At 47.2% G+C, this 24,846-nt stretch overlaps 2 protein-coding genes and 1 pseudogene across 4 annotated transcripts in view; 1 reads left to right on the top strand and 2 right to left on the bottom strand.

Annotated features, from left to right (window-relative positions):
* SMIM11 (small integral membrane protein 11) overlaps positions 1-6,966 on the top strand; it is a 61,603-nt gene extending 54,637 nt beyond the window's left edge. Inside the window, exons 5-6 of the transcript XR_016037255.1 lie at positions 3,395-3,577; positions 6,634-6,966. The gene's annotated coding sequence lies outside the window, so the exon portion shown is untranslated. The remainder of the gene's footprint in view (positions 1-3,394; positions 3,578-6,633) is intronic.
* Positions 1,362-1,817, bottom strand: LOC148778680 (transmembrane protein 230 pseudogene; annotated as a pseudogene).
* A 10,459-nt stretch (positions 6,967-17,425) lies between the features above and the next one.
* Positions 17,426-24,332, bottom strand: KCNE1 (potassium voltage-gated channel subfamily E regulatory subunit 1). 3 transcript variants are annotated; one of them, XM_055417545.2, is made up of 3 exons: positions 24,232-24,332; positions 23,157-23,251; positions 17,426-18,153 (listed from the first exon to the last, which is right to left on the bottom strand). In XM_055417545.2, the coding sequence occupies exon 3, from the start codon at positions 18,082-18,084 to the stop codon at positions 17,695-17,697; it is 390 nt and encodes a 129-aa protein (XP_055273520.1). In that variant the 5' UTR covers positions 18,085-18,153; positions 23,157-23,251; positions 24,232-24,332; the 3' UTR covers positions 17,426-17,694. The 3 variants fall into 3 exon arrangements, with proteins under 3 accessions (XP_055273520.1, XP_055273514.1, XP_055273508.1); XM_055417539.2 differs by having other exon boundaries at positions 17,427-18,131; XM_055417533.2 differs by having other exon boundaries at positions 17,428-18,135.
* Between the last annotated feature and the right edge of the window lie 514 nt (positions 24,333-24,846).

Raw genomic sequence — 24,846 nt, 5'->3', positions numbered from 1 at the left:
CATCACGGTCCTTTCCAATGAGTCAGGTCTTCACATCAGGTGGCCAAAGTATTGTAGCTTCAGCTTCAGCATCAGTCCTTCCAATGAATATTCAGGACTGATTTCCTTGAGGATTGATTGGTTTGATCTCCTTGCAGTCCAAGGGACTCTCAAGACTCTTCTCCAGCACCACAGTTCAAAAGCATCAATTCTCCAGTGCTCAGCTTTCTTTATGGTCCAATTCTCACATCCATTCATGACTACTGGAAAAACCATAGCTTTGACTATACAGACCTTTGTCAGTAATCTGTTTTTTGTTTTTAGATTTTGACATTTTAATTTCTTTTGAATACAAGTCACTTTTTGCAAGCTAGGAGGCAGATCAAGCTAAGGCAGTCCAGTCCTCCAGAGATCCAGGCCAATTCTTAAAATCTTCAGCAGAATGACATCATCATGCTGCTGCTGCTGCTAAGTCACTTCAGTCGTGTCCGACTCTTTGTGACCCCATAGACGGAAGCCCACCAGGCTCCCCCGTCCCTGGGATTCTCCAGGCAAGAACACTGGAGTGGGTTGCCATTTCCTTCTCCAATGTGTGAAAGTGAAAAGTGAAAGTGAAGTCGCTCAGTCGTGTCCGACCCTTAGCGACCCCACGGACTGCAGCCTACCAGGCTCCTCCGTCCATGGGATTTTCTAGGCAATAGTACTGGAGTGGCTTGCCATCATACAAGGTGGTAAAAACAGAGTTATAAACTCTGAATAATAACCATTCATCTACATTTTTTCCTTAGGAAACAGCTAAAAATCTAGTCCATAAAGGTATAATATACAGAACTTCTTGATCTACACAGGACAGAATGATCCAAATTACATGCTGGCCAGCCTATCAGTGAGCAAGATCAGAGCTGGCCAAGGGTCAGTGAACAGAGAAAAGTGTTTACATTTTGAAAATTTGCTCTGAGGTTTAAAAAATTCCTGGTTGTTGTTAATAAGAAAGCAAGTAGGAAATATTATAGATGCACTACACTGATATTTGATTGTGCCAAAGTCTTCCACTAGAACACAAAGTTAGAGTATGGAGGTAAGACACTTAAGATATTTTCCAAATAAATTACTTAGTAATAAGAAATCTGACATATTCATGTGGAAAACTTGTCAGGAGATTTTGCAAGGGCCAGGAAATGAAAAATAGAGAATGCCCTAATGACAGTTACTTGTGAGCTTAGTTAACATCTTTTAGGATGGATCCATAAAGTTTGGCCACTGTTTTGCTAAACATCTGCAAACTGGAGAACTCCTTAGCCCTCAGTCATACTTTCTGCTCAATGTCTTAAAGCTGGGCTCAGTTCCATCTGTGACTCTTTTCTTCAGGGCTGGGGTGAATGCTAGTCATCAAAGTCTGGAACGTCATCATAGGAGTATCCCCGGTAGCCTTTGGATGCATAGTAGGCAATGCACAGGTGGTAAAATCCTGGCAGGAACACCAGGATGCCAACGATCAGGACAGGAACAGCCTGGTTTGCTCCCTCTTGGCCGATACAGCCTGCCAGCAGGAGGGAGTCTATGATAATGAGAAAGGCACCCATGAAAAACAGCACTGTCGCAAGTGCAGTGGCCTTATATGGCCTCTTGGGCGGGCTTTTCTTAAACGGAAGGTCAATGTAGCCATCATCTGTACAAGAGAGCCTTGAGTATTCCACTTTGCTACTGGGAATTCCAGTAGCCAGGCTGGTATGAGACGGCATCATAACACGCTGACCCAGCTGGAGAAGACCCATGGACAGAGGAGCCTGGCAGGCTGCGGTCCGCAGGGTGGCAAAGAGTGCAGCACGACTGAAGTGAGTGAGCGTGAGCACACTGCTTCACCCCGAGAAGTGAAAGGAGCATTTTCACTTTCCAGGTTGCTTCTTCAGCGGAGTCCGGGCCAAGTAGGCTGCTTGCCGACAGCTCGCTCACGTTTTTTTTTTAACATGCTGTCTAGGTTGGTCATAGCTTTTCTTCCAAGGAGCAAGCGTCTTTTGATTTCATGGCTGTAGTCACCATCTGCAGTGATTTTGGAACCCACGAAAATAAAGTCTGTCACTGTTTCCACTGTTTCCCCATCTATTTGCCGTGGAGTGAAGGAACCAGACGCCATGGTCTTTGTTTTCTGAATGTTGAGTTTCAAGCCAGCTTTCTCACTCTCCTCTTTCACTTTCATCAAGAGGCTCTTTAGTTCCTCTTCACTTTCTGCCATAAGGGTGGTGTCACCCGCATATCTGAGGTTATTGATATTTCTCCTGACAATTTTGATTCCAGCTTGTGCTTCATCCAGCTTGATGTGCTCTGCATATATAGTCTGCCTGCAATGCAGGAGACCTGGGTTCAACCCCTGGGTTGGGAAGATCCCTTGGAGAAGGGAATGGCAACCCACTCCAATATTCATGACTGGAGAATCCCATGGACAGAGGAGCACTATGGGCCACAGTCTATGGGATCACAAAGAATCGGACACGGCTGAGATACTAACACACACACACTCTGCATGTAAGTTAAATAAGCAAGGTGACAACATACAGCCCTGATGTACTCCTTTCCAATCACCCATCATCACCACTGTCATTTAATATTGTGCCGGAAGAATTATTCAATTCAATTAGATAAGAGGTACTAAAACTGGAAAAGAAAAGACAAAAAATTATCATTGATTGTATGATTGGAAAAATAAATTGCAAAACTGTTAGAAACAGGAGGATAATTCAGTAAGTTGAGTGGGTACAAGATAAGTTCTAAAAAAATGAATATCTAAGACTTTATGTTAACACCAGTAACTTTGTAAATACTACTGAAGAAAAGATTCTACTTACAATTGGAATCAAAAAAGATAAAACACCCATGAACAGAATGAGCGTGGAAGATTCATACAGACAAAATCTTTGAAAAGAAGGACAAAAAGGAAGATTTGACTAAATGCAAATATTGCTTATCCTTAGAAAGACTGGTTTATGTAAAGATGACAATTCTTTTCTAATTCATCTGTTGTTGTTTTTGTTGCCGTTGTTCAGTCCATAAGTGGTGTCTGACTCTGCGACCCCATGGACTGCAGCATGTCAGACTTCCCTGTCCTTTACCATCTCCTGGAGCTTGCTCAAACTCATGTCCATCGAGTTGGTGATGCCATCCAACCATCTCATCCTCTGTCAGCCCCTTCTCTTCATGCCTTCAATCTTTCCCAGCATCAGGTCTTTTCTAATAAGTCGACTCTTCTGTAGATTTAGTATAATCCCAACAAAATATCAACGGACATTTCTGGATTTTTGTTGTTCTTGTTTTGTTTTCCAAAACTACACTGAATGTCAAGTTTTTGGAGCCCTTACTCCATTTGTTAATGATCTTTTTCTTCTCTTTTCTTCTCCAATGATATATTTCATGTTTTCAGGCCCATCATTTTTTCAGCATCAATGAATGGAATGTCAGCTTTTTGGCCTGAAAAAATCACAGCAAAATCTCAGCAAAGTCTAAAGGAACAAATGGTCCTTCCCCTGCAGCTGGAGAGAACAGCAGAGAGCATCCTTCATCCTCAACACACATCCTTGCAGGGATCATTGCAACAAAGGAACAGGTGAACCACCTGGATTCCCAAAGGTGTCTCTGTGCCCCGAGAAAAGTAAACTCGATTTCCCAAAGGCTATCATTCAAGCTGGTCATTTTACTTAACTTATGGTGACATTGGCAAAGGTAAAAATGGATAACTCTTTCCTCAAAAGCATCACTGTAAGCCTTGTTATCTTTCTTGTTTGGATTTCCTCTTCTTCTGCCTGAAGCATAAGGTAAATAAATCCACTAAATTTCTTACGTAAACAAAGACTTTGAGGGCCTTGCTGCATTCAAATTCACACAGATAAGTTAAAGCTAAATTTTATACAGAAAATTGAGCATGCAAGCATAGCCAAGAATTTTCTAGTGGAAAAAAAGTAATGAAACATCCCTGCAATATGTTAAAGCATATTGTGGGCATGCATGCTAAGTCACTTCAGTCATGTCCAAATCTTTTTGTGACCCCATGGACTACAGTCCGCCAGAATCCTCTATCCATGGGATTCTCCAGGCAAGAATACTGGAGTGGGTTGCCAGGCCCTTCTCCAGGGAATCTTCCTGACCCTGGGATCAGACCCACACTTCATTATGTCTCCTGCATTGCAGGCATATTCTTTACCATGTCTGTCACCTGGGAAACCAAAACAAATTGTAAAACCACAGAAATTAAAAGTGCTTGATTCTAGCACATAAACAGGCAGACAGACAATTGGAACAGAAGAAGTTCCAGAAACAGACCCAAAAACTTTTAGGAAAAGAGTATAAAATAAAGAGGAAGTTTCAGACCAGTGCAGAAAAGATCGGTTTTCTCATAAATGCATGGGACAACTGGGTAACATCTGGGAAAGAGTAAAATTGGATCTCTACTTTAGTATATCAAAATAAATTCCAGATGGAGCTAAATTATGATTTTAAAAAATAAAGCTATAAAAGAGCTGGAACAAACATGGGAGATTTATTTTTGAAATCCCAGATTGTGGCAATCTTTCCAAGCATGACACAAAAGTCAAAATTCACAAAAGACAAGACTGATAAGTCCAACTACATAAGAATTGAACATTTATTTGTGGCAAAAAACACACAAAATACTATCAACCAAGTCAAGACAAGAAAAATAAATGATAAACTTGGGTGAAGCATTAGCAACATACAAGGTAATATGTCAGACTTCTTAACATTTAAAAGGTTTCTAACATTAAAAACAGAGGTCAACAGTTCAACAGAAAGATGGTCAAAGGACACAGACAGCTATGTCACAGAAAAAGAAATACAAAAAAAAAAAATGATTTAAAAATATATAAAGAAAGAAAAACAAATGTGAATGACTTAGTAGAAAAAATATACTTGTTCTCACTTATAATAATATCGATGCAAATTCAAATTATAAAGCAATCTCATTTACCTCTAGTAGAAGAGGAAAGGGTTTCCCGGGGGTTGCTGGTGGTAAAGAATCTGCCTGCCAATGCCAGGAGACATAAGAGATGTGGGTTGAACCTCTGGATCAGGAAGATCCCTTGGAGGAGGGCATGGTAACCCATTCCAGTATTCTTGCCTTGAGAATCCCATGGACAGGGGAGCCTGGCAGATCACAGTGTTGCAGATTTGGACACGCCTGAAGCGACAGCACACAGGAGAGTGAAAACCACTTGCAAAGTGGGTCTATCCACAGCGTGTTCCCTTCAGTAGACAAAACCGTCTGAATGGCGTCTAACCCCAGTGATAGGTCACAAAGTCAGTTATTATTACTGTCATTATTGAGGATAAAGGGCATTATTCACATTTTATGACATACATTTTATAAAATTTAAAAAATATAAATATAAAATTTTATAACCTTCTGACCACTCAGTCATCTTCCGGGAAATTCGGGGGACTTAGGTGTGATTTGAGAGTATTTCCAGGACATACGTGCAGGTCATTGCAAGCAAGAGACTGGAATCCATCTAAACTTGTCCATCAAGAGAGGAGGAGTAAAAATGGTATGTGTTGCGTTGTTGTTCAGCAGAAACCAACACAATACTGTAAAGCAATGTTCCCCCAATTAAAAATAAATTAAAAAAAAGATGGTATGGAAATCCACACAATGGGGGATCCTAGTCAAGGCATGAGGCAGATGTTTGTGTGTGAAAGAGGGACAGCCTTCAACATCTTGATATGTAGGAGGAAAATAAGCAAGAGGCTGATTGGCATGCTGTTCACCATTTGTATGTAAAAGCTGGATATTCTTGTATATGCAAAGAATATTTCTGAAAAGACCTAAGAATCCTGTTACTGTCCTCTGGGCAGTTTGTTTTTAAATTACTTTTTTTTACTATGTTTCTATTACCGATTAAAAAGCAAATCCATTTTTTAAGAGTGGAGAATTTGCAGTGAACATATTAACTCATTACAGGGAAGCAGCCATTAGTGTGCTAAAGATGTTTGAAATTCTACCTTTCAAATATTTTAAAATCTAATGCCCTAGACGTCCATCTCTGCCCTTGATTTCCATCTTCTTGTAGAAACATCCCACTGTATAAGAGAAACAGCCTGCCTCACGGGAGGGAAACTCAGAAGAGGGATGAAAACTATGTGTGTACAGGTTGCCCTGACTTTATCGCAAAAGCCCTTTGAAATGCAGTAATTCATTCTCCCTCTGACTTGGCACCGTCAGTAACCGCTGATTCAGTAGCTCAGTGTCAGCTCTCCTGACCTGACCACTGCTAGCCTTCCTCTCTCCAAGGGCACTCCAGGAGGCCCCTGAGGACTCTGGACTCAGGGATTCTTGCGGGCCAGGGCTCCATGGTACCCATGGATGCTCTGCCACCTTGTGCTGAGAGCCTGCTATAGCAACAAGGCATCCCCACGGGGCGGCCCCAAAAAGGATTCCCTGGATGACCAGCCCAAGGGTTTTCAATGGAGGGCACTGATGAGACAGCCCTGTTTACTGTGGGACCTGCTCCATGCTTCCTAGAACAATGGTTAGATATGTGAATTTCACACATGACGCGTACAAAAGCACTCAAAAAATTTTCAAGTGCATAATTCAACAGTCATTGATTTTTTTTAAAAATGCAAATTATCTTATTCCATGCTTAACAGGCAAAATTTCTTCAAAGAACCATGAAGGACGTTTAGCCCATGCCTGCCTCCATTTGACTCCAGAGAGAGCTCACCTGCCTCTCACCTGTGGCTACTGTATTTGCTTGTTGCAGAATGGACCTCCTCGTGGCCACGTGGGGCCACATTCCCGGGTATTGGCAAGTCGTCGGAAACCTCAGGGTGATTCCAGAACAGGAGTCGGCATCTTTGGTTTTTTTCCTGTAAAGGGCCAGATAGTCAATAGTTTTGGATTTGTGATTCAGTGTGATCTTTGTCCCAAAGACAATTCTGCATCTGTAGCAGGCATGCCATCTTAAACAGTATGTAAATAAATGTGCGGTTGTGTCACAATAAAACTTTATTTGTAAAAACAGGAATCCCCTGGTGGTCCAGTGGTTAGGTGGTGGCGGTGGTTTAGTTGATGAGATGTGTTGGACTTTTGGGACCCCATGAATTGTAGCCATCTAAGTTCCTGCGTCCATGGGATTCTCCAGGCAAGAACACTGGAGTGGGTTGCCATTTCCTTCTCCAAGGGATCTTCCCAACCCAGGGATGGAACCCATGTCTCCCACAACTCTTGCATCTCCTGCACTGGAGGCAGATTCTTTACCACTGAGCCACCAGGGAAGCCTCTCACGGTTAGGACTCAGTGCTTCCACAGCTGTGGCCTGGGTTCAGTCCCTGGTCAGGGAAATAAGGTCTCATAAACCATGCAGCACAGCCAAAAAACAAACAAAAAACTTCAAAACAGGTGGCAGGTCAGATTTGGCCTATGGGCAATACTTGGCCAAGCCCTGGTCTAGAACGTTCCTCCCATCTTTACAGCGATGACGCTGTGCCTTGTCGGTGGTGTAAATTTTATGGTCTGCCCTCCCACGGAGTTGAGCGCAGTCCAGCAGTGGGATACCCACAGGGTCAGGGGCTGCAATTTGCCCTTTTGGCGAGTCCGCTCTGAGTCTGTCCCAAGGTCAGTACATTCTGACGTCTTGTAACCTTTATGAACTGAGGGGAAGTGATACCCTGAAGGCCTCAGTTCTTTTATAAGTCCCCAAAGTCTTTGATCCCAGAAATCAACTTGAAAAATGCAGTCCTCAAACATCCTCATCCTCCTCTGGTGTCATCAAAAGACACAATTTCCACACCTGCTTCAATTTCTCCCAAAGATCCTGTGAACACGTGGGCACAGGGAAAACACACCTTCTACCTCGTTTCCACATGGCCCCCTTCCTTCCCTTTGATTTGACTGCAAGGTGATGTTTTGTTTTGTTTTAAGATTTTCTGATGTGAAATTTGAAAGTATTAGTTGCTCAGTCGTGTCGGACTCATTTGCGACCCCATGGACTGTAGCCCTCGGGGCTCCTGTGTCCATGAGATTCTCCAGGCAAGAATACTGGAGTGGATTGCCATTCCCTTCTCCAGAGGATCTTCCTGACCCAGGGATTGAACTCAGGTCCCCTGCATTGCAAGCAGATTCTTTACTGTCTGAGCCACAAGCCACCACTCTTTTTAAAGCCTTTACTGAATTTGTTACAACATAGATTCTGTTTCATGTTTTGGTTTTTTGAGATGTGTTGGACTTTTGGGACCCCATGAAAGATCCCCGTGGGATCTCAGCTCCCCAACCCGGGACCGAACTTGTACCCCTTGCACTGGAAGGTGAAGTCTCAACCACTGGACCACCAGGGAAGTCCCAACCTTTGGATGTGTTTCTTTCTCCCTGTCTTTTCCTCCTTTGGTGCAGCATCAGCCTGGGTGTGTGTGTGTGCCCTTAGCTGCTCGTTGAATTCACACATCCCTAACAGGGAGGGGGTCAGTCCTGCCAGCTCTCAAGGGGTTGCTTAACAGCTGAAACTTTGGAGTTTTTCTTTTCTTCTCTTTTTTTTTTTTTTCCTTTTGGCCACAAATATCAGGAAGTCCACCATTTACTTTAGTAAAGCATGCAGGAAGTTTCACCTAGTATATATCCAGCATGGAGCCGTGGAAGGCAGCCTCTGACATCCAAGGAGTAGTCCCTGTGTGGAGAAGGCAATGGCACCCCACTCCAGTACTCTTGCCTGGAAAATCCCATGGAAGGAGGAGCCTGCTAGGCTGCAGTCCATGGGGTCGTGAAGAGTCAGACACAACTGAGCAACTTCACTTCCACTTTTCACTTTCATGCATTGGAGAAGGAAATGGCAACCCACTCCAGTGTTCTTGCCTAGAGAATCCCAGGGACGGGAGAGCCTGGTGGGCTGCCGTCTATGGGGTCACACAGAGTCGGACAGGACTGAAGCGACTTAGCAGCAGCAGCAGCAGCAGTCCCCATGGGTCAGTTTACATTTTAGCCCCAAATAATCAATCTTCCCTCCAGTTCCCTGCGTCAGGCAGCCTGTGTGAGGATTGACAGGGCAATCGCCTTCCAAGAAGAGACAGGGTATTCTTTCATGCCGTCTGGTTGCTGGCTGCTGGCTGCTGTTAATACCTCCTTGTTTTCTTAGTCTCTTTTCCCATTTTCAGTTCTTCAACACCTGCTTAACCCACTTCTTCCCATTAATTTCTCTGCTAAAACAAACAGTGGGGTTTCTCTTTTCCTGATTGGACTGTGACTGATCAGACACAAATAACTGATAAGGCCCGTGGTGGAGGAAGGAAAATATGCAGTGATGACATCACTGGAGAAAAATCACACCTGGGTTAATAGTAGCACCTTTCAGCTGGTGAAAACAGGTGATACTGACATATACTAAGAGTTTATTATGTGCTAGGGCTGCCGTCTCTGGGGTCGCACGGAGTCAGACACGACTGAAGCGAGTTAGCAGCAGCAACAGACACTGTCTACACCCATGGCCTAGAATCACTGTGAAAGTGCAAAGTGGAACGTGTTGGTCGCGCAGTCGTGTCTGACTGTTTGCAACCCCATGGATGGTAGCTCACCAGGCTCTTCTGTCCCTGGGATTCTCCAGGCAAGAATGGGTAGCCATTCCCTTCTCCAGGGGATCTTCCTGACCGAGAGGTCAAACTCGAGTCTCCTGCATTGCAGGCAGATTCTTTACTATCTGAGCCACCAGGGAAGCCCAGAATCACTACAACGGATTGAGTAAAATCCATGTCTACCCAGAATCTCAAAATATGCCCTTATTTTGAAATCGGGTCATTACAGGTGTAATAAAGGTAAGGAGCTAAATGAGATCCTCTTGGAAGAGGGTGGTGTCCTTATAGGAAGAGGAGGGGACACACAGAGCAGAAGGCCAAGTGAGACAGAGACATAGGCTGGAGTGATGCGACCACAAGCCAAGGAGGCACCAGAAGTGCAGGAGGCAGGAATGGTCCTCCCCAAGAGCCCCAGAGGGAGCAGAGCCCTGCCAACACCAGATTTTGGATTCTGGACTCTAGAACCACGAGGGGATACATTTATGTTGTTTCAAGACGCAATTCCGTGGCCATTGTTCACTGTAGCCACAGGAAGTTAACACGACAGTTCACTGAATTCTCCCAGAAAAGCTATCTTTAAAAAGCAGTGAGGGGGGACTCCCCTGGCTGTCCAGTGGCTAAAACTCTGCGCTTCTACTGCAGGGACTGTGGGTTCAATCCCTGGTCAGGGGACTAAGGTCCTACATGCTTCGCGGTGCAGACAAAAACATAAAAAATTAATTAATTTGCATTTGCGAAGAACCGTCTAATTGGAAAAGGCCCTGATGTGGGGAAAGATTGAGGGCAGGAGGAGAAGGGGATGACAGAGGATGAGAAGGTTGGATGGCATCACCGACACAAGTTTGACCATTTGGACATGAGTTTGAGCAAACTCCGGGAGACAGTGAAGGACAGGGAAGCCTGGCGTGCTGCAGTCCATGGGGTCGCAAAGAGTCGGACAGGACAGAGCGACTAAACAACAGCAAAGGTTTAAACAGCAGTCAGGAGACCTGGGCTCCTTTCTATGGATCTCCCGCGTTGCCCGCAAAGAAGCCACATTCTCCGTTCTTCGTGCCGGCCGAGCCCTTCTCATCCCGGGGAAGCCCCGCCCGCCCCCGGGGTGCGCCCAGCGCCCAGCCCCGGCCTGCTCCCACTCCCGCCCAGTGTGTGCTCTGGGCGGAGCTGCCTCTGGGGACTGTCGGGAGTGGGAGGACGGTGCCCAGGGGGGCGGGGGCGAGCAGTGCGGGGTCCTAAAGCAGCCGCTTCCCCGCCCCCACCGCGACGGTGTCTGAACCAGGTCCCCGGGTGCCTGGCACCCAAATGCGCTCTGCATCTTCATGGAAGACCAGCGGCCGCAGGCCTGGACCACTAAAGGGCCCTAGGTCTGGGTGAGAGGTGGTTCCAAAGGGCTGGGAAAGACGTGAAGAGATTGGGAGAGGAGGAGGGGTGAGGTTCTAGCACCAAGGGAGGGAGAGTGGGCCTTAGCGGCTTCTCAGGACTCTGGGCCCCCAGGCCCCTGCTCGGAAGGCCCTTCCAGAGGCTTGCTTCTGTCTCTCTCCCTCTGGTTTCATAATAATGACCACGGTGCGTCCGTCCCGCTGGACTTGACGAGTGAGTAGACGTCTAGCTCCCTGCGGATGTCTAAAAGCCCACCTGGAGGACCTCAGCGGGCCCCAAGCCTGCACCCAACCTGGCTCCCGGCGCAATGGGAAATTCTCAAGGCGTCCACCAGGGGGCAGCCACACGCAGAGCGCCTTCCTCCACGACCCGCAGACAAAACCCAGCATCTCTGAAGTAACTGGGATACTTGTGGCCTTAAGTAGACACAGCCAAGGAAACCGACGGCCCAGTGACTCTAACTCCCTGACTCCTTTGTGTATTTGCTTTTAGATTTATATATCCAAGGAATCAGTTAAAGAATTTACCAGTTTACTCATTATTAATCCATCCTTCACTTCCGGTACGTTTCTTCTGTTCTCAAATCCTCATAGCCTTCTGTTCTCAAATCCTCATAGCCTCATTACCTCCCTTAATCTGATTTAGTATTTACGTCTCATTTTCTTTTTTCAGCATTTGTGCGCCCAGAGCGAACCCATCTATTGATGTGGATTTAAGACCTGGCATCCCCCTGGAGAGAGTCATGGCCATTAACCTGCTCTCCGCACAGCCTTGCCTGGGGATTCAAAGACTGTGGAATCCATAACAATTTTCTCTGCCTGTCACCTTACTTCTAATTCTTGTGATGGCTGCTATCGAATTACTATAGTATCCTCAGGGGAGGCTGAAGTTCAGAGCCAGTGCAAAGATAATATTTCAAGTCATATTATCAGAATTTGCAATTGCCTTCTTTGGGGCTCAGTCTGCTTTTTTTTTAATGTGCCAACCCGCATGCCTTACTATCTTCTGTCTTGTCTAAGCAGACCTCTAGGTATACTGTGCAGATGGTATTGGGGTTGTTTTTGAGAGTAAATTGTCTCATATTACTAAATGATATCTCATTAAAAAATGATCGAGTAGAGTTCGTGTGTATAAAATAATAAAGTCAGAGGCCCCTCACAGGCTCCTAGGAGCCCTTGACTGGTCAGTGAGGGCAGAAGTTAAGGAAGCACACCTCCTGCTGGCCTTGGTGTGTCCTTGAACCTCGCTGAGGCCCGGTCTCCCCAGCATGGGAGTGAGAGGTGTGGTCCAGTTAACCCTCAGGGAGCTTGTTCTCTGAGGCCAACTGTCCAGTGAACTGCACGTCATACCTAATGTGGAGCCATTCACCCAGCCAGACTCGTACCCCCGCAGAGGTGAGGTGCCCTGCCATTCTTTGAAGTGGCTAGTGCAGCCCAGCCCACGGTCAGTCCTCAGTCCTGTAGGAGGCTCACAAGCCTGAATTGTCTGCTCATGGAGTGGGTCCACTTCTCCAGGGCAAACTCCACAACTGGTTCCAAGTCTACAGAGCAAAGCTGGAGTTCATGCCCTCTTCTATACCAAAGAGTGGAGAAGGAAATGGCCACCCACTCCAGTATGCTTGCCTGGAGAATCCCACGGACAGAGGAGCCTGGCAGGTTACAGTCTGTGGGGTCACAAGAGTCGGACACAACTTAGCGACTAAACCACCACCATATACCAAAGAGAGTGAGGGGCCTGGCACCCGAATGGGAGGTGTCAGTGAAGACAGCTCGATGCAGTGTCCTTCATCATGGGGACTGGGCTCTGAGGGTCCCTGGCCAGGACCACACCTTGTCAGCTGCTGCCAGTGATCCTGCCTGCCTCTGCCACCAGGGTGGGCAGCCCCGCAGAGGCAGGATCTTCTCCTTGACTCAGCTTTCTATCAAGTGTGGTGTGGGGCTGGCCTGGGGCTATTCTTCCTCCTCAAAGCAGAGGTTGTACATCAGTGGGTCTTTGAGCAGAATTCAGTTCAAGGGCACATTTTGTTTGGCCTACAAATTTTTAAAAAAATTGAATTAGTTGCCAACCTTTAAAAATCAGGAGATTTCAAATGAACATCCAGATTTCCAACTTCTCTTCAAAACCAACAAGTCCACCAAGACTCTGCCCAAAAATCATACACAAAGCTATAATTCAAAAAGACCCATTCACCCCTGTGTTCATAGCAGCTCTATTCACAAGTGCCAAGACATGGAAACAAGCTAAATGTCCACCAACAAATGAGCGGATAAAGGTTTGGTACATAAATACCATGGAACACTACTCAATCACAAAAAGGTAATCCAGCGGCATTCTTTCATTCCATGTAGCAACACGGAGGTACCCAAAGATTATCATACTAAATGAAGTCAGGAAGAGAAAGACAAATACTCTGTGATATCACTTATTATATGAAATCTAAAACTGACACAAATGAAGGTTTTTTTACAAAACAGAAGCAGACTCACAGATGTAGACATCAGACTTGTGGTTTTCAAGGGGGAAGGAGGGTGGGAGAGGGAGGGACTGGGAGTTCAGGGCCAGCAAATGCAAACTATTATGTACAGGATGGATAAGCAACCAGGTCCTACTGTACAGTGCAGGTAACCACATTCAATACCCTGTGATAAACCATAGTGGAAAACAATATGGAAATGAGCGTCTGTGCTGAGCTGTGTGCAGTCGCTCAGTCGTGTCTAATTCTTTGTGACCACACGGACTATAGCCCACCAGGCTTCCCTGTCCATAGGGATTCTCCAGGCCAGAAACTGTAGTGGGTTGCCATGCCCTTCTCCAGGGGATCTTCCCAACCCAGGGACTGAACCCAGGTCTCCTGCATTGTAGGCAGATTCTTTATCAGCTGAGCTACCAGGGAAGTCCAAATGAATGTCTATATGTATGTATATATATATATAACACTGAATCACTTTGCTGTACAACAAAAGTAACACAACATTATAAATCAACTACAATAAAAAAAGAGAGGGAGAAAGACTCTGCCTGAATTTCTGGCTGGCTGAGAATACCTGGGACCCAGTGACAGCCTCAGCCCTCCCTTCAAAGCAGTCTTCCACCTGGGACTTTGCTCCTTTACTTTCTCGCTATAGGATTGGGGTGTCGATGGCAATTATCCATAGGCAATCACACTTCCTTATTCCAGAGCCCCTGCACTGCCTGGGCAGAGACCCCCAAGAACCCACACTGACTTTTTAAAAAGTATCAGAGTGCTATTAACAGAACACACACCACATATCATGATAAAAAACTCTAATTTTTTAAAAAAGATGTTGTTATCACCACAAAACACCTGTTGTCCTATCCAATGGACTCATCAACTATTGCATACGAACCACTGAAATTCTGGTTTTAAAGAGCTCAGAACAGTGCCTGGTTCATAGATAGCACTCCAGGCTTGTTAAACCAAAATTTTAAATTTGGTAACAAGCATTTGAACACTGTGTGGCTTATAAGAGGTTTGATGGACATGGGGAAGTGAGTTGAACGCCTGGCCCTTCAAGGACAGGCTATAGCTCATGGGGCAGGAATCCTGCCTTAAAAGGGGCAGGCATCTCAGTGGGGGAACGTGAACCAGTGATAAAGAACTATTCTGTGTGCCTGGAATCCCCGAGCCCGCCTGCCACTGAGGGTCACATTGTGGACCACGTGCGCTCTGGGTCCCTCTCCAGACCTGCGTGCTCAGCCTGCTTTCCTGCACTAGGGGCCATCTGTGTCTGTCACAGCAGGGCAATCATATGGGGCTGGAGATACCAGCCATCACAGGTGGGCTTCCACCAGCCCAAGAACCCCAAGATGGTGGGTAACAATGTGTCTGTGTACAACTTGGCAGGGGGGTGGGAAGGGGGGTGATCATGGTTTTCATCAGATTTTCAAAGTACTCTGATGCAAATAACCACTCCTCTTGGAGACTACCTTGCCCGGCTTCCGCCTCAGAGATGCTCCGTCAGGATCCCCACCTTCAAGCTCACGAAGGGATCACTGTCTATTACATGAAGCAAGGACTGCGTACCAGTGGTCTATCTGAGGATGACCTGCAATCCTTGTGTATTGCTTCGAATTTATACTATGTGCATTTATTTTTATTATAACATAAATATTTATATTATTTTATTTTTATTATTTTATATGCAGGTTTCTAACAAGTATGTTTTCCGTAAGGATTCCATCCTCTTTAGGAATGCCTGGGCAGGCAAGTGTTCTGGACAGGGCAGGTGACCCAGGGCCTCTGGGGAAGAAGGCTGAGACCAAGGGCGTATGTCCTGTGAATTTCTCAGCTAGGCTCATGAGTATCTTTCTGCTGCCATGAACAAGTCCCTGGTACCATCTGCCTCCACCCCTGAATCCCTTCCCTATCCCCCAGCTGGGAGGGAATCTCTGTCTTATGAGGAGAAGAGCCAAGAGGAACGCACTGTCTCCAGTGGGGGTGGTTGGGGAGAGTTGTGTGAGTTACCGTGGCTGCTGAAACACACTAACTCTGCCTGAGGGGATTCAACCAGTACAAACCCCTTGTTTGTGCAGTTCTGGAGGCCTGAAGTGGGACAGCACAGTGTCCGGGACCTCGTTTACCCTAACAGCTGTCTGGGAGTCCTGCCTGGCCCCTCCCAGGTGCAGGTCATGACCCGCAATCCTCTGTAGCCCTTGGTTTGCTGCTGCATCACCCAGTCTCTGCTTGAACTTCCCTCTTCTTATAAGGACATCGGGGACTTCCCTGGTGGCTCAGAGGGTAAAGTGTCTGCTTATGATGCAGGAGACCCAGGTTCAATCCCTTGGTTGGGAATTTCTCCTGGAGAAGGAAATGACACCCCACTCCAATACTCTTGCCTGGAAAATCCCATGGATGGAGGAGCCTGGCGGGCTATAGTCCATGGGGTCGCAAAGGGTCGGACACGACTGAGCGACTTCATTTCACTTTACTTTATAAGGACATCAGCTGTATTGGCTTAGGGTCCACCTGGTGGCTCAGCAGTAAAGAATCCGCCTGCCAATGCAGAGAGGAGGGTGTAATCCCTGGGCTGGGGAAGATTCACTGGAGGAAATAGCAACCCACTCAAGTATCCTTGCCTGGAAAAGCTCCTGGATAGAGGGGCCTGGCAGGCTATAGTCTGTGGGGGTTGCAAAGCCACACATGACTCAGTGATGAAACAACAATGACCATACCTTCCTTGATCACACCTGCAGAGGCCTTATTTCTAGGTGAGGTCTCATTCACAGGTGCAGGTGTTATGACCTGAAGGTGTCTTTGGAGGGGGGAGGGGAACACAATTCAACCACGGTGGGCACATCATCTCAAAAGGCCCTGCCACCCTAGTCCTCTGGGTTGCCCCTTGCCCACACTCACACCTTCCCTCGGGTCTTCTTTATTTATTTGGCTGCTCTGGGTCTTAGCTGTGGCATGTGGGATCTACTTGCCTGACCAGGGAGTGAACCCCGGCTCCCTACCTTGGGAAGGTTGAGTCTTAGCCACTGGAAGACCAGGGAAGTCCCTCCCGGGGATCTTGAGGTGGTGGGTGCCACCATCCCTCCTACCATGATCCCTGAGAACCTTCCCCCTTGGTACACATTCTGAAGTGGGATTTTTTTTTCCTGCATCTCAGTCCTGCAGCACTGAGACAAAGCTACACGAGTAGGAAACGTGTGTGCCCTTACGTATCTGTGTGTTTGTGTGCATGTGTGTGCCTGCAGCTGTGAGCCTGTGTCTGTGTGTGTTTTGGGAGGGGGGTGTGTGTGTGTGTGTAGGATGGTTATAACGGAGGAGTGGGAGGCAGGAAAGCAGAGAGAGGATGGAGCCTCTGCAGTGAGGGAACAAGTGAAAAGGGCAAAGGATGTCTTGTAACATGCTTGTGACCAATATGGAAATGTTATGCCTTTCGTCTCAGTCTCATAAGAAAGGTGTGTTGATCAGGATGTTGATTCTGTTACTTTGTGCGTGCATGCTAAGTTGCTTCAGTCATATCCCACTCTTTGCAACCCCATGAACTGTAGCCCACCAGGTTGCTCTGTCCATGGAATTTTCTAGGCAAGAATACTGGAGTGGATTTCCATGCCCTCCTCCAGGGGATCTTCCCAACCCAGGGATTGAACCTGCATCTCCTGAGGCTCCTTCTCTGCAGGCAGATTCTTTACCACTGAGACACTGGGGAAGCTCATTCTGTTACTTTAACAGAAACCAAAATGACAGTGGGCTAAGGAACATCAGAGTTGGTTTCCCATTCTGGTGATTGACCAGACCCTGGCCTATGCCATTGCCCAGGAACTTAGACTCCTGTTGCTCTGCCATCTGCGAAAACACAGTCCTTTTCCAGATTCAAAGCTGGATCACCACCTCATCCATGTCCCAGCTAGTGGGAAAGGAGAAAGGGGGCTGGGGGACATATCCTTTCCTTTTCAAGGCTCACTGGGAAACTGTACTCATCACTCCCCCTTCTTCTGGCCAGAATTTCATACACATGACCTTCCTAGCTGCAAGGGAGTCAGGGAATTACGGCTCTTATTCTCAGAGGCCATGATCGCAGGGATTTTGCTGCAATTAACAAGGCAGTCACAGATACTGGGGAACAACTGACAATCTATTATAGAAGGAATGTGATTTTAGAAATGTAGTGATATTAAATCCCCTTTTCACCCCTTATGATAGACAAAAACACCAATTATACTCATACAATAAAGAAAATAAGGAACATGTGATTAGAAACATCAGCTTAAAAGGGAGGCTCTGTCCAGTTTTGGCTGGTCCCGGGGTCAGGCTGACCGCTTCATCTCAGGAAGGTATGCACTGGGTCGCTCAACAGCCAGTTGGTTCTCAATGACGTAACATGCCCTGCAGCTCTCCAGAATCCGGGACTGGAAGTATGCCTTGTCCTGCTCCTGCCAAGTGTCAGACTCAATGTACACATTGTATGGGTCATGGGAGTGCTCCAGTTTCTTAGAGCGGATGTAACTCAGCATGATGCCCAGGGTGAAGAAGCCGAAAAAGCCGAGGACCATGAGGATGTAGAGGGCTGCCAGCTTGCCATCCTCGTGGCCTGGGAACCTGCGGGCCAGCCCAGACATGTTGCTGCCCTGTTGAACTGTCCCCTGCCACAACTTGGTCAGCACAGGTGTCACGGCCGTGGCGTTAGACAGGATCATCCTGAGAGTCAAGGTTTCACTCCCGGAGGGGGAACTTCCCAGGAAAACTGTCTTAAAGAAAAGCACAACCTGAAATCACAAAATATAGATTGGCCCCAAACCCACCCCCCGCCACCACCACCACACACCACAAAGAGTTTTTAAAAACCCCAAACCACACTCCTCTGCTACGGATGTGCCACCTGGGATCTGCACCAGTGCCCTCTCTTGATTTATCAAATGATTGATTGATTCACGTTTATTTCTATTCACCATTTCCAGCCCCTGTCACCACAGGTGATCAGCAGAAAGAGTTCCTTGAATGCACATGTTGTGTGATAGGTGTATCTTTTAGTTTACGTGCTATGGACCAAACTGTGTCCCCCTCAACTCATATGTTCAAGCCCCAACCCCTAATGCAGCCGGAGGTAGGGTCTTTAGGAGCTAATTAAGGTTGTGCGTGTATGCTCAGTCACTCAGCCGTGTCTGACTCTGCAACCCCACGGACTACAGCTGGCCAGGCACCTCTGTCCTTGGAATTTTCCAGGCAAGAATACTGGAGTAGGTGGCCATTTTCCACTCCAGGGGCTTGTCCCAACCCAGGGGTCAAACTTGCGTCTCCTAGGTTTCTTGCATTGGCAGGTGGAATCTTTACCACGGAGCTACCTAGGTATGATCCTGAAGGTAAGGCCCTAATCTGACAGGGCAGTGGCCGTATAAAGAAGAGGAAGAGAGACCCTTGGCCTGGGTTCCTGTCTGGCACTGTGACTTTTCCAAACTTCCCAGGTGATCCTACTTGGTAGCCATGATTGAGAACCCTAACCCTTAGGAAACTGACCAATCAGTGTATGTGAGTGAGTGAGTGAGTGAGTGAGTGAGTGTTAGTCGCTCAGTCGTGCCCAACTCTTTGCGACCCCATGGACTGCAGCCCACCAGGCTCCATAGTGCTCCCTGAATACCTGGAAGAACTTTATAAGAAGAGAAATAGCAATTTCATAGCATAATTTTCTAATCTTGTTTGTCTTTCAGCTTTTCGTTTTCAGTCTTGTGCATCCCTCACACAACCTGAACAGGAGTTTTGGAGAAAAATTCCTGTCATCACCGTGACCTCAGTTGCCCCCATCTGAACTCACGCTGGCATCTCTGCTGAGCCTGTCAGAACTTGATGACAAACCAGAAAAGCCAAGTGAATTAACTGCCTTTCAAATAACAATGCTGTTATTTTTAATGAAAAGTCTTTTCTGACTTTACACTTTTATTGTATTGCTTTTGCTAAATGCCTTCTGTGCCCCCAAGGCTTGCCTGCTGGGTCACATGGTGTGTTTGCATAATGAGTCACAGGATGAGCTTGGCAACATCCTCTAATAATCAGCACGGTACAAATGACACAGAACCTAATCTGCACGACAGCTGGGGGCTTATGGCCCATTCCCTAAGTTCACATCCATTATAATGCCAAAGCACTGCCTGGTGGCCACAGTTAATACTGTTGGATTCCAGTGGATTTGGAGACCAGCTGATTCAACAACCTTAACTTTTTAGAAAACTGGGCTGAATAGAGGTGAGCTGACTTGCTTGAGGTCATGTCTCCTATGAAAAATGCATCTGTAAACTTTAATCTTTTACCCATGGACTCACATTTTATTAGCACAGAAAAGGGAGTTCTCCTGATCCTGCAGAGAGAAGGTGGATCTGTATTTAGGCTCAGAGAAACTGAGAAGCCAGCCATTTGTATCAGATAAAACTGGGTCTACCCAAGTGGGGACTGGCTTCTGATCTAAATAGGCAACAATAGGGAAGAGCCCTCTCCTGGACCAGGGAGAACCACAGCTTTTTGTATCTTGCTCAGGGAATATGGGGCTGGAGGAGGCAGAAGCAGTAGGAACCAGGAAGGTCCAACTCCAAACACAACCAGCTTGATGCTCAGCTTGTGCTGAACATTTTCAAACTGGCCTTATTGGGCCCAGAAAGAGGGGAAGATTGGTTCCAGAAGTTTCTGCTTCTGCCTGGGTTTGAGACCTTTCATAGTGTCTCACTGCCCCTAATCAAGGTTTGTTGTTGTTCAGTTGCTAAATCATGTCTGACTCTCTGCAACCCCATGGACTGCAGCATGTCAGCCCTCCCTGCCCATCACCATCTCATGTCCATTGAGTCGGTGATGCCATCCAACATCTCATCCTCTGTCACCCTCTTCTCCTCCTGCCTCAATCTTTCCCAGCATCAGGGTCTTTTCCAATGAGTTGGCTTTTCCCATCAGGTGGCCAAAGTACTGGAGCTTCAGTTTCAGCATCTGTCCTTCCAATGACTATTCAGGGTTGATTTCCTTTAGGATGGACTGGTTGGATCTCCTTGTGCCCAGTTAAGGTTAGTACAATTTTTTTTTTTTTTTCCAAAGCTTAGTCCCAGGGCTTCTGGTCCACTGAGACTCACTCAGGATTCATGACTGTGGGCCGCTGGGGTGAGCTGAACAGTCGCAAATGGAGACCAAGTGGGCCTCCAGCACTGCCCCCCTGTACCCGGGGGAAGAGGGGGCAGCAAGCGATGTCGCTGAATTCCTGGCGCAGGCCTCACCTTCTGCATTTTTCCCTGGAGTTCCGGCTCTGTCACGTATCAGCACTGATAACAGGCTTTTAGAGCAGTTTTCCCAGCACTGCACCTCTCACTGTTTCCTATTTGTTTGCTGAAAGGGCTTTTGTGGCTGACTCTAGGCTCTCTGCTGAAAGGGCCAGATTCTGGGGTGGAGTCCAGGAAGAAGGAAGTCAGGGATACAAATTCCAGCCCTGGCTCAGTTCTAGCGAAACAGGAGGCTCCCGGGGACTGTAGCGGACTTATCTAGGTAGGATGGGGGTGACATTCCCGTCACGCTTGACAGCATTCCCTAAGCCTTTCCTCGAAAGAGCAACCAGTTTTGAAACAACATTCTTTGCTTCAGGAAGCAGAACTAGGGACAAACAATTATGGATAAGCTTCATTTGGGTGAACAGGATCTTATTGAATCAAAATTCGGTGAGGAAATTTCCAATTTTCCTCAGAAGTAACTGTCAACTGTTTTCATCTTTATCACAACATTATGTCCAAGGAGATCAAACCAGTCCATCCTAAAGGAAATCAACTCTGCATATTCATTGGAAGGAATGATGCTGAAGCTGGGGCTCCAATACTCTCTCCACCTGATGCGAAGAGCTGACTCACTGGAAAAGACCCTGATGCTGGGAAAGAGTGAGGCCAGGAGGAGAAGAGGGTAAGGATGAGATGGTTGGATGGCATCACCAATTCAATCGACATGAATTTGAGCAAATTCCAGGAGATAGTGAAGGACAGAGAAGCCTGGCATGCTGGAGTCCATAGGGGTCGCAAAGAGTTGGACACGACTGGGTGACTGAACACCGAATGTCTAAATTGCCTCTTGGCAGCAAAGAAGCCGACAGGGGCTCAGACCCTTCCAGGCAATCAGCTGGCTTTGTTTTGGGCTTTTTACCTCCTTCCCTCCCACAGTTTCAAAAAATCAGGATGAAACCTGTACAGAGACACAACATCCAACTGCCCTCAAAGATTGGAAAAGGACTTGAGATCAAAAAAGGACTCCCTGCTGGCTCTTGAGTCTGGTCACAGGACCAAGAGTTTCTCAGACTCTGTGGGTTACAGAGAGGAACTCTGAGGTGTGAAGGGTGGAGATGGGAACCAGGGAGCTGATGAGAGGGACCAGGTCAAACTCTGCATGTGAAAAGGACGAGCCTTTTGGCATGGAGATTGGAAGGGCATTCTCTGGGAGGACGCCTGAAGTCACAGAGAAGGAAAAATCTCACCTGCAGCAAATTAAATGAACTCGGGGAGCCCCAGTTTCCTCATCTGAAAACTGAGGTTAATGGGATTCCCCCTGACTATACTACAGGGTTTAAGGGAGGCGTGGAACGAGCCCACAGCTTTCCTGTCTTTTACTTTTGCTGGTTTCTCTGCAAAAGAGGCGAGACCCCGGTGTTTGCTTGTCAAAATTCCATGGGTCCACCATAAGTGCATGTCTATGCCAACCGGTGAAGCCCCTTTAAGAAGTACCCTCCCCTACTTTGGGCCCTTCTAGCACCCTGTCTCTACTGCCCAGATTCTAAGTTGTGTTGCAATCCTTTGTAGACATTTCTGTGCATTTCCAGGGGGCTCAGGAAGGTCAGAGAATGTCTTGTTCACCTTGACCTCACTCAACCCCTCCAGAATGACTCAGTAAGGGTTTGCCGAATTAAATAGGAAAGTGCAATCAACTACGACATGAATGTGAGGAGCAAATAACCAATAAAGTAGAATTCACACTGGAAAGAGCTTGTGAAGTTGCTCAGTCATGTCCAACTCTTTGCGACCCCATGGACTGTCGCCTACCAGGCTCCTCTGTCCATGGGATTTTCCCGGCAAGAGTACTGGCGTGGGGTGCCATTTCCTTCTCCAGGGGATCTTCCCAACCCAGGGATCGAACCCGGGTCTCCCGCATTACAGGCAGACGCTTTACTGTCTGAGCCACCAAGGAAGCCCTTAGTGGGTAACCAAATGAAAACCTCTTTCAATGTAGTCTGTTTTTATGTAATAAAATTTAAATTATTTTTATGTATAGTTAATTACCATTATTTATTTTATATATTAAACTTTATGTTAATATAGTTGTATATTATATTATATATAGCATGCATTATATATAATATTAATATAGTTTTATATATATATATATGCAACTCTTCTTTTCCTAAAAAGGTTTAAGGCCATCAGTAATTGTCAATAACACAGCAACATTTTCACTCCTGCCATCCACTTCCCGTAACGCTTATCTTGCTCTGCCTTTTTCCATAGTACTTATCAACTGCACCCAGTATAGATTTCTTGTTTCTTGTGTTCATTGTTTCTTGTTTTTCTTCCCTATCTGTGGAGGGCTTTGGAGGGCCAGGATCTTTGCCTGTCTTGTTCCCATGTACCCCAAAGACTAGAACGATGTCTGGCACACGGCAGGAACAGAGTCAATATTCACAGATGCAGGCATGCATGCATGAATACTTGAGTGAGTAAATGGCACATTCAACTCCCAGAAAGCCCAAAACACATAGAAACTGTCTCACCAGCTCTGCCTTCAGAGAGTTGAGATGACAAGAGCCAGTCCCTCGGAGGTCTTCACAGTGTACTTTGTTTTCAAAACAATCCACTTCCTAAGAACCTGTCAAAAGCCAGAGATAACCTGAATATTCTGGAAACCAAGGTTGCCTTCCTCAGACCCAACCTCAGCTCATCTCTGATGGGCAGCATGAAACAGACCAGAGCAAGCTGAGGGGTTTTGCACCCTGGTTAGAAGCCCGTAGATCAGAACCACTGCACCAGCTGGCAATTTATTGATCACATGATTTAAAGCAGTGGTGGAAAACAGCAAAGTTCCCCATCATCCTGACCATAAGTAACAGATGTGGTTATTGACAAGACCATCCTTTATGGAGCTAGAAGCTCTTTCTTAACCTGAAAGGGGACTCAAACGGTCAGTTCAGGTACAGCAATCTAAAAAAATCGAGGGTGGAGCTTGGGAGTGATGGGGATGGGCTGGGTGGGTTAGCATCTAATAGCCTGGGGGCATAACAGGTGATTGGTACCAGGTCAACTTTCTTCTAAAAGTTCCAGGCTTTCCCCACTTAAAATCAAGATCAGATATCAGTAATGTCCTCCGTGTCCCATGCCTTTTCCCTGGGGACATGCCAAGGCCCAAGAACTTTTCTGGTCCTCCAAAAGGAAAAAGTCCCCTTTGAGGCTGGTGTGTATGCATCTTGCCTGATCTGGAGGTCTCTGAACCCAAGCGGGGGCTAAGATGGTGGGCAGTTTTAGTTTTCTTTGGACGCTTTTAAGTATTTCCCCAACTTTCTACAGGAACGACTGACATTTACTAATAACGGGGAAAGTTGTTATTCGGCCCTGAGATGATTTTTCTCTGCATGCGTTCTAGAACTGAAGAGGGCAGAGGGGAAGCAGGCGTGAGCCCGGGTCATCTACTCTGCCTTTCAAGAAGGGGGACGCGGTGCCCCTGCCTGGGGGCACCCGCGGCAGCCCAGAGGGGCTGAAACCCTGTGCCTGGACCCTCCCCTCAGGGTCTCCAGATTTAGGGCATCGCGCGCCGCGAGGCGAGAAGCCGCGAGGCAGGAGCCCTCGACTTACCGCGTCTGGGGCGCGGAGAGAGCCGGGCGCTCAGCGGGGTCCGCACAGGCCGAGCGCAGCGCACAGACAGCGGCAGCCGCGGGCAGGCAGCGCGCTCGCCGGGAGCGCGGCGCGGCGGGCGGGGCCTTCGGAGCCACGGGGCGCCCCGCCCCGTCCCTGCGCGTCCCGGCCAAGCCCGCGGCCCCCGGGCCACCCCGGTCCAGCCCCGGGGTCACCCCGATCCTCCGCACCCTGTGTTTAGCCCCAGCAAATGCTCTGGCACTCGGAGTAGGCGCAGAGCCCGCCGAGAGTTTGTATTAGAACTGCCAGATAGCAGGACAGCCAGACAGCTATACCTTCCTGGGGGTGGGGGGTGGGGGGTGGAGTTGGCAAACAAGAGGCCGCAATGGCCAAGAGAAATCAGTCCCGGAGACCCCCGACTCTCAGCCAGACACTCACTAAACTCCTTTGCAAACAGCTCCAAACAATCACTTCAAGGACGCTTTTTTTTTTCTCTCACTTTTTTTTTATTGGAGGCTAATTACTTTACATTAATATATTGGTTGTTTTTGCCATTCATTGACACGAATCCGCCCCGGGTGTACATGTGTTCCCCTTCTTGAACCCCCCTCCCAC

Source organism: Moschus berezovskii, chromosome 1 (assembly GCF_049115385.1).
Source record: "Moschus berezovskii isolate FMDL1 chromosome 1, NW_MosBer_1.0, whole genome shotgun sequence".
Lineage (NCBI taxonomy): Eukaryota > Metazoa > Chordata > Mammalia > Artiodactyla > Moschidae > Moschus > Moschus berezovskii.
The sequence above is the reverse complement of the archived record's forward strand: the minus strand, read 5'-3'. Positions and strand labels throughout refer to the sequence as shown.

Bases quoted from the DNA above. Each gene is read 5' to 3' on its own strand.
- KCNE1 (XM_055417545.2), bottom strand. From the start codon at position 18,084: ATGATCCTGTCTAACGCCACGGCCGTGACACCTGTGCTGACCAAGTTG.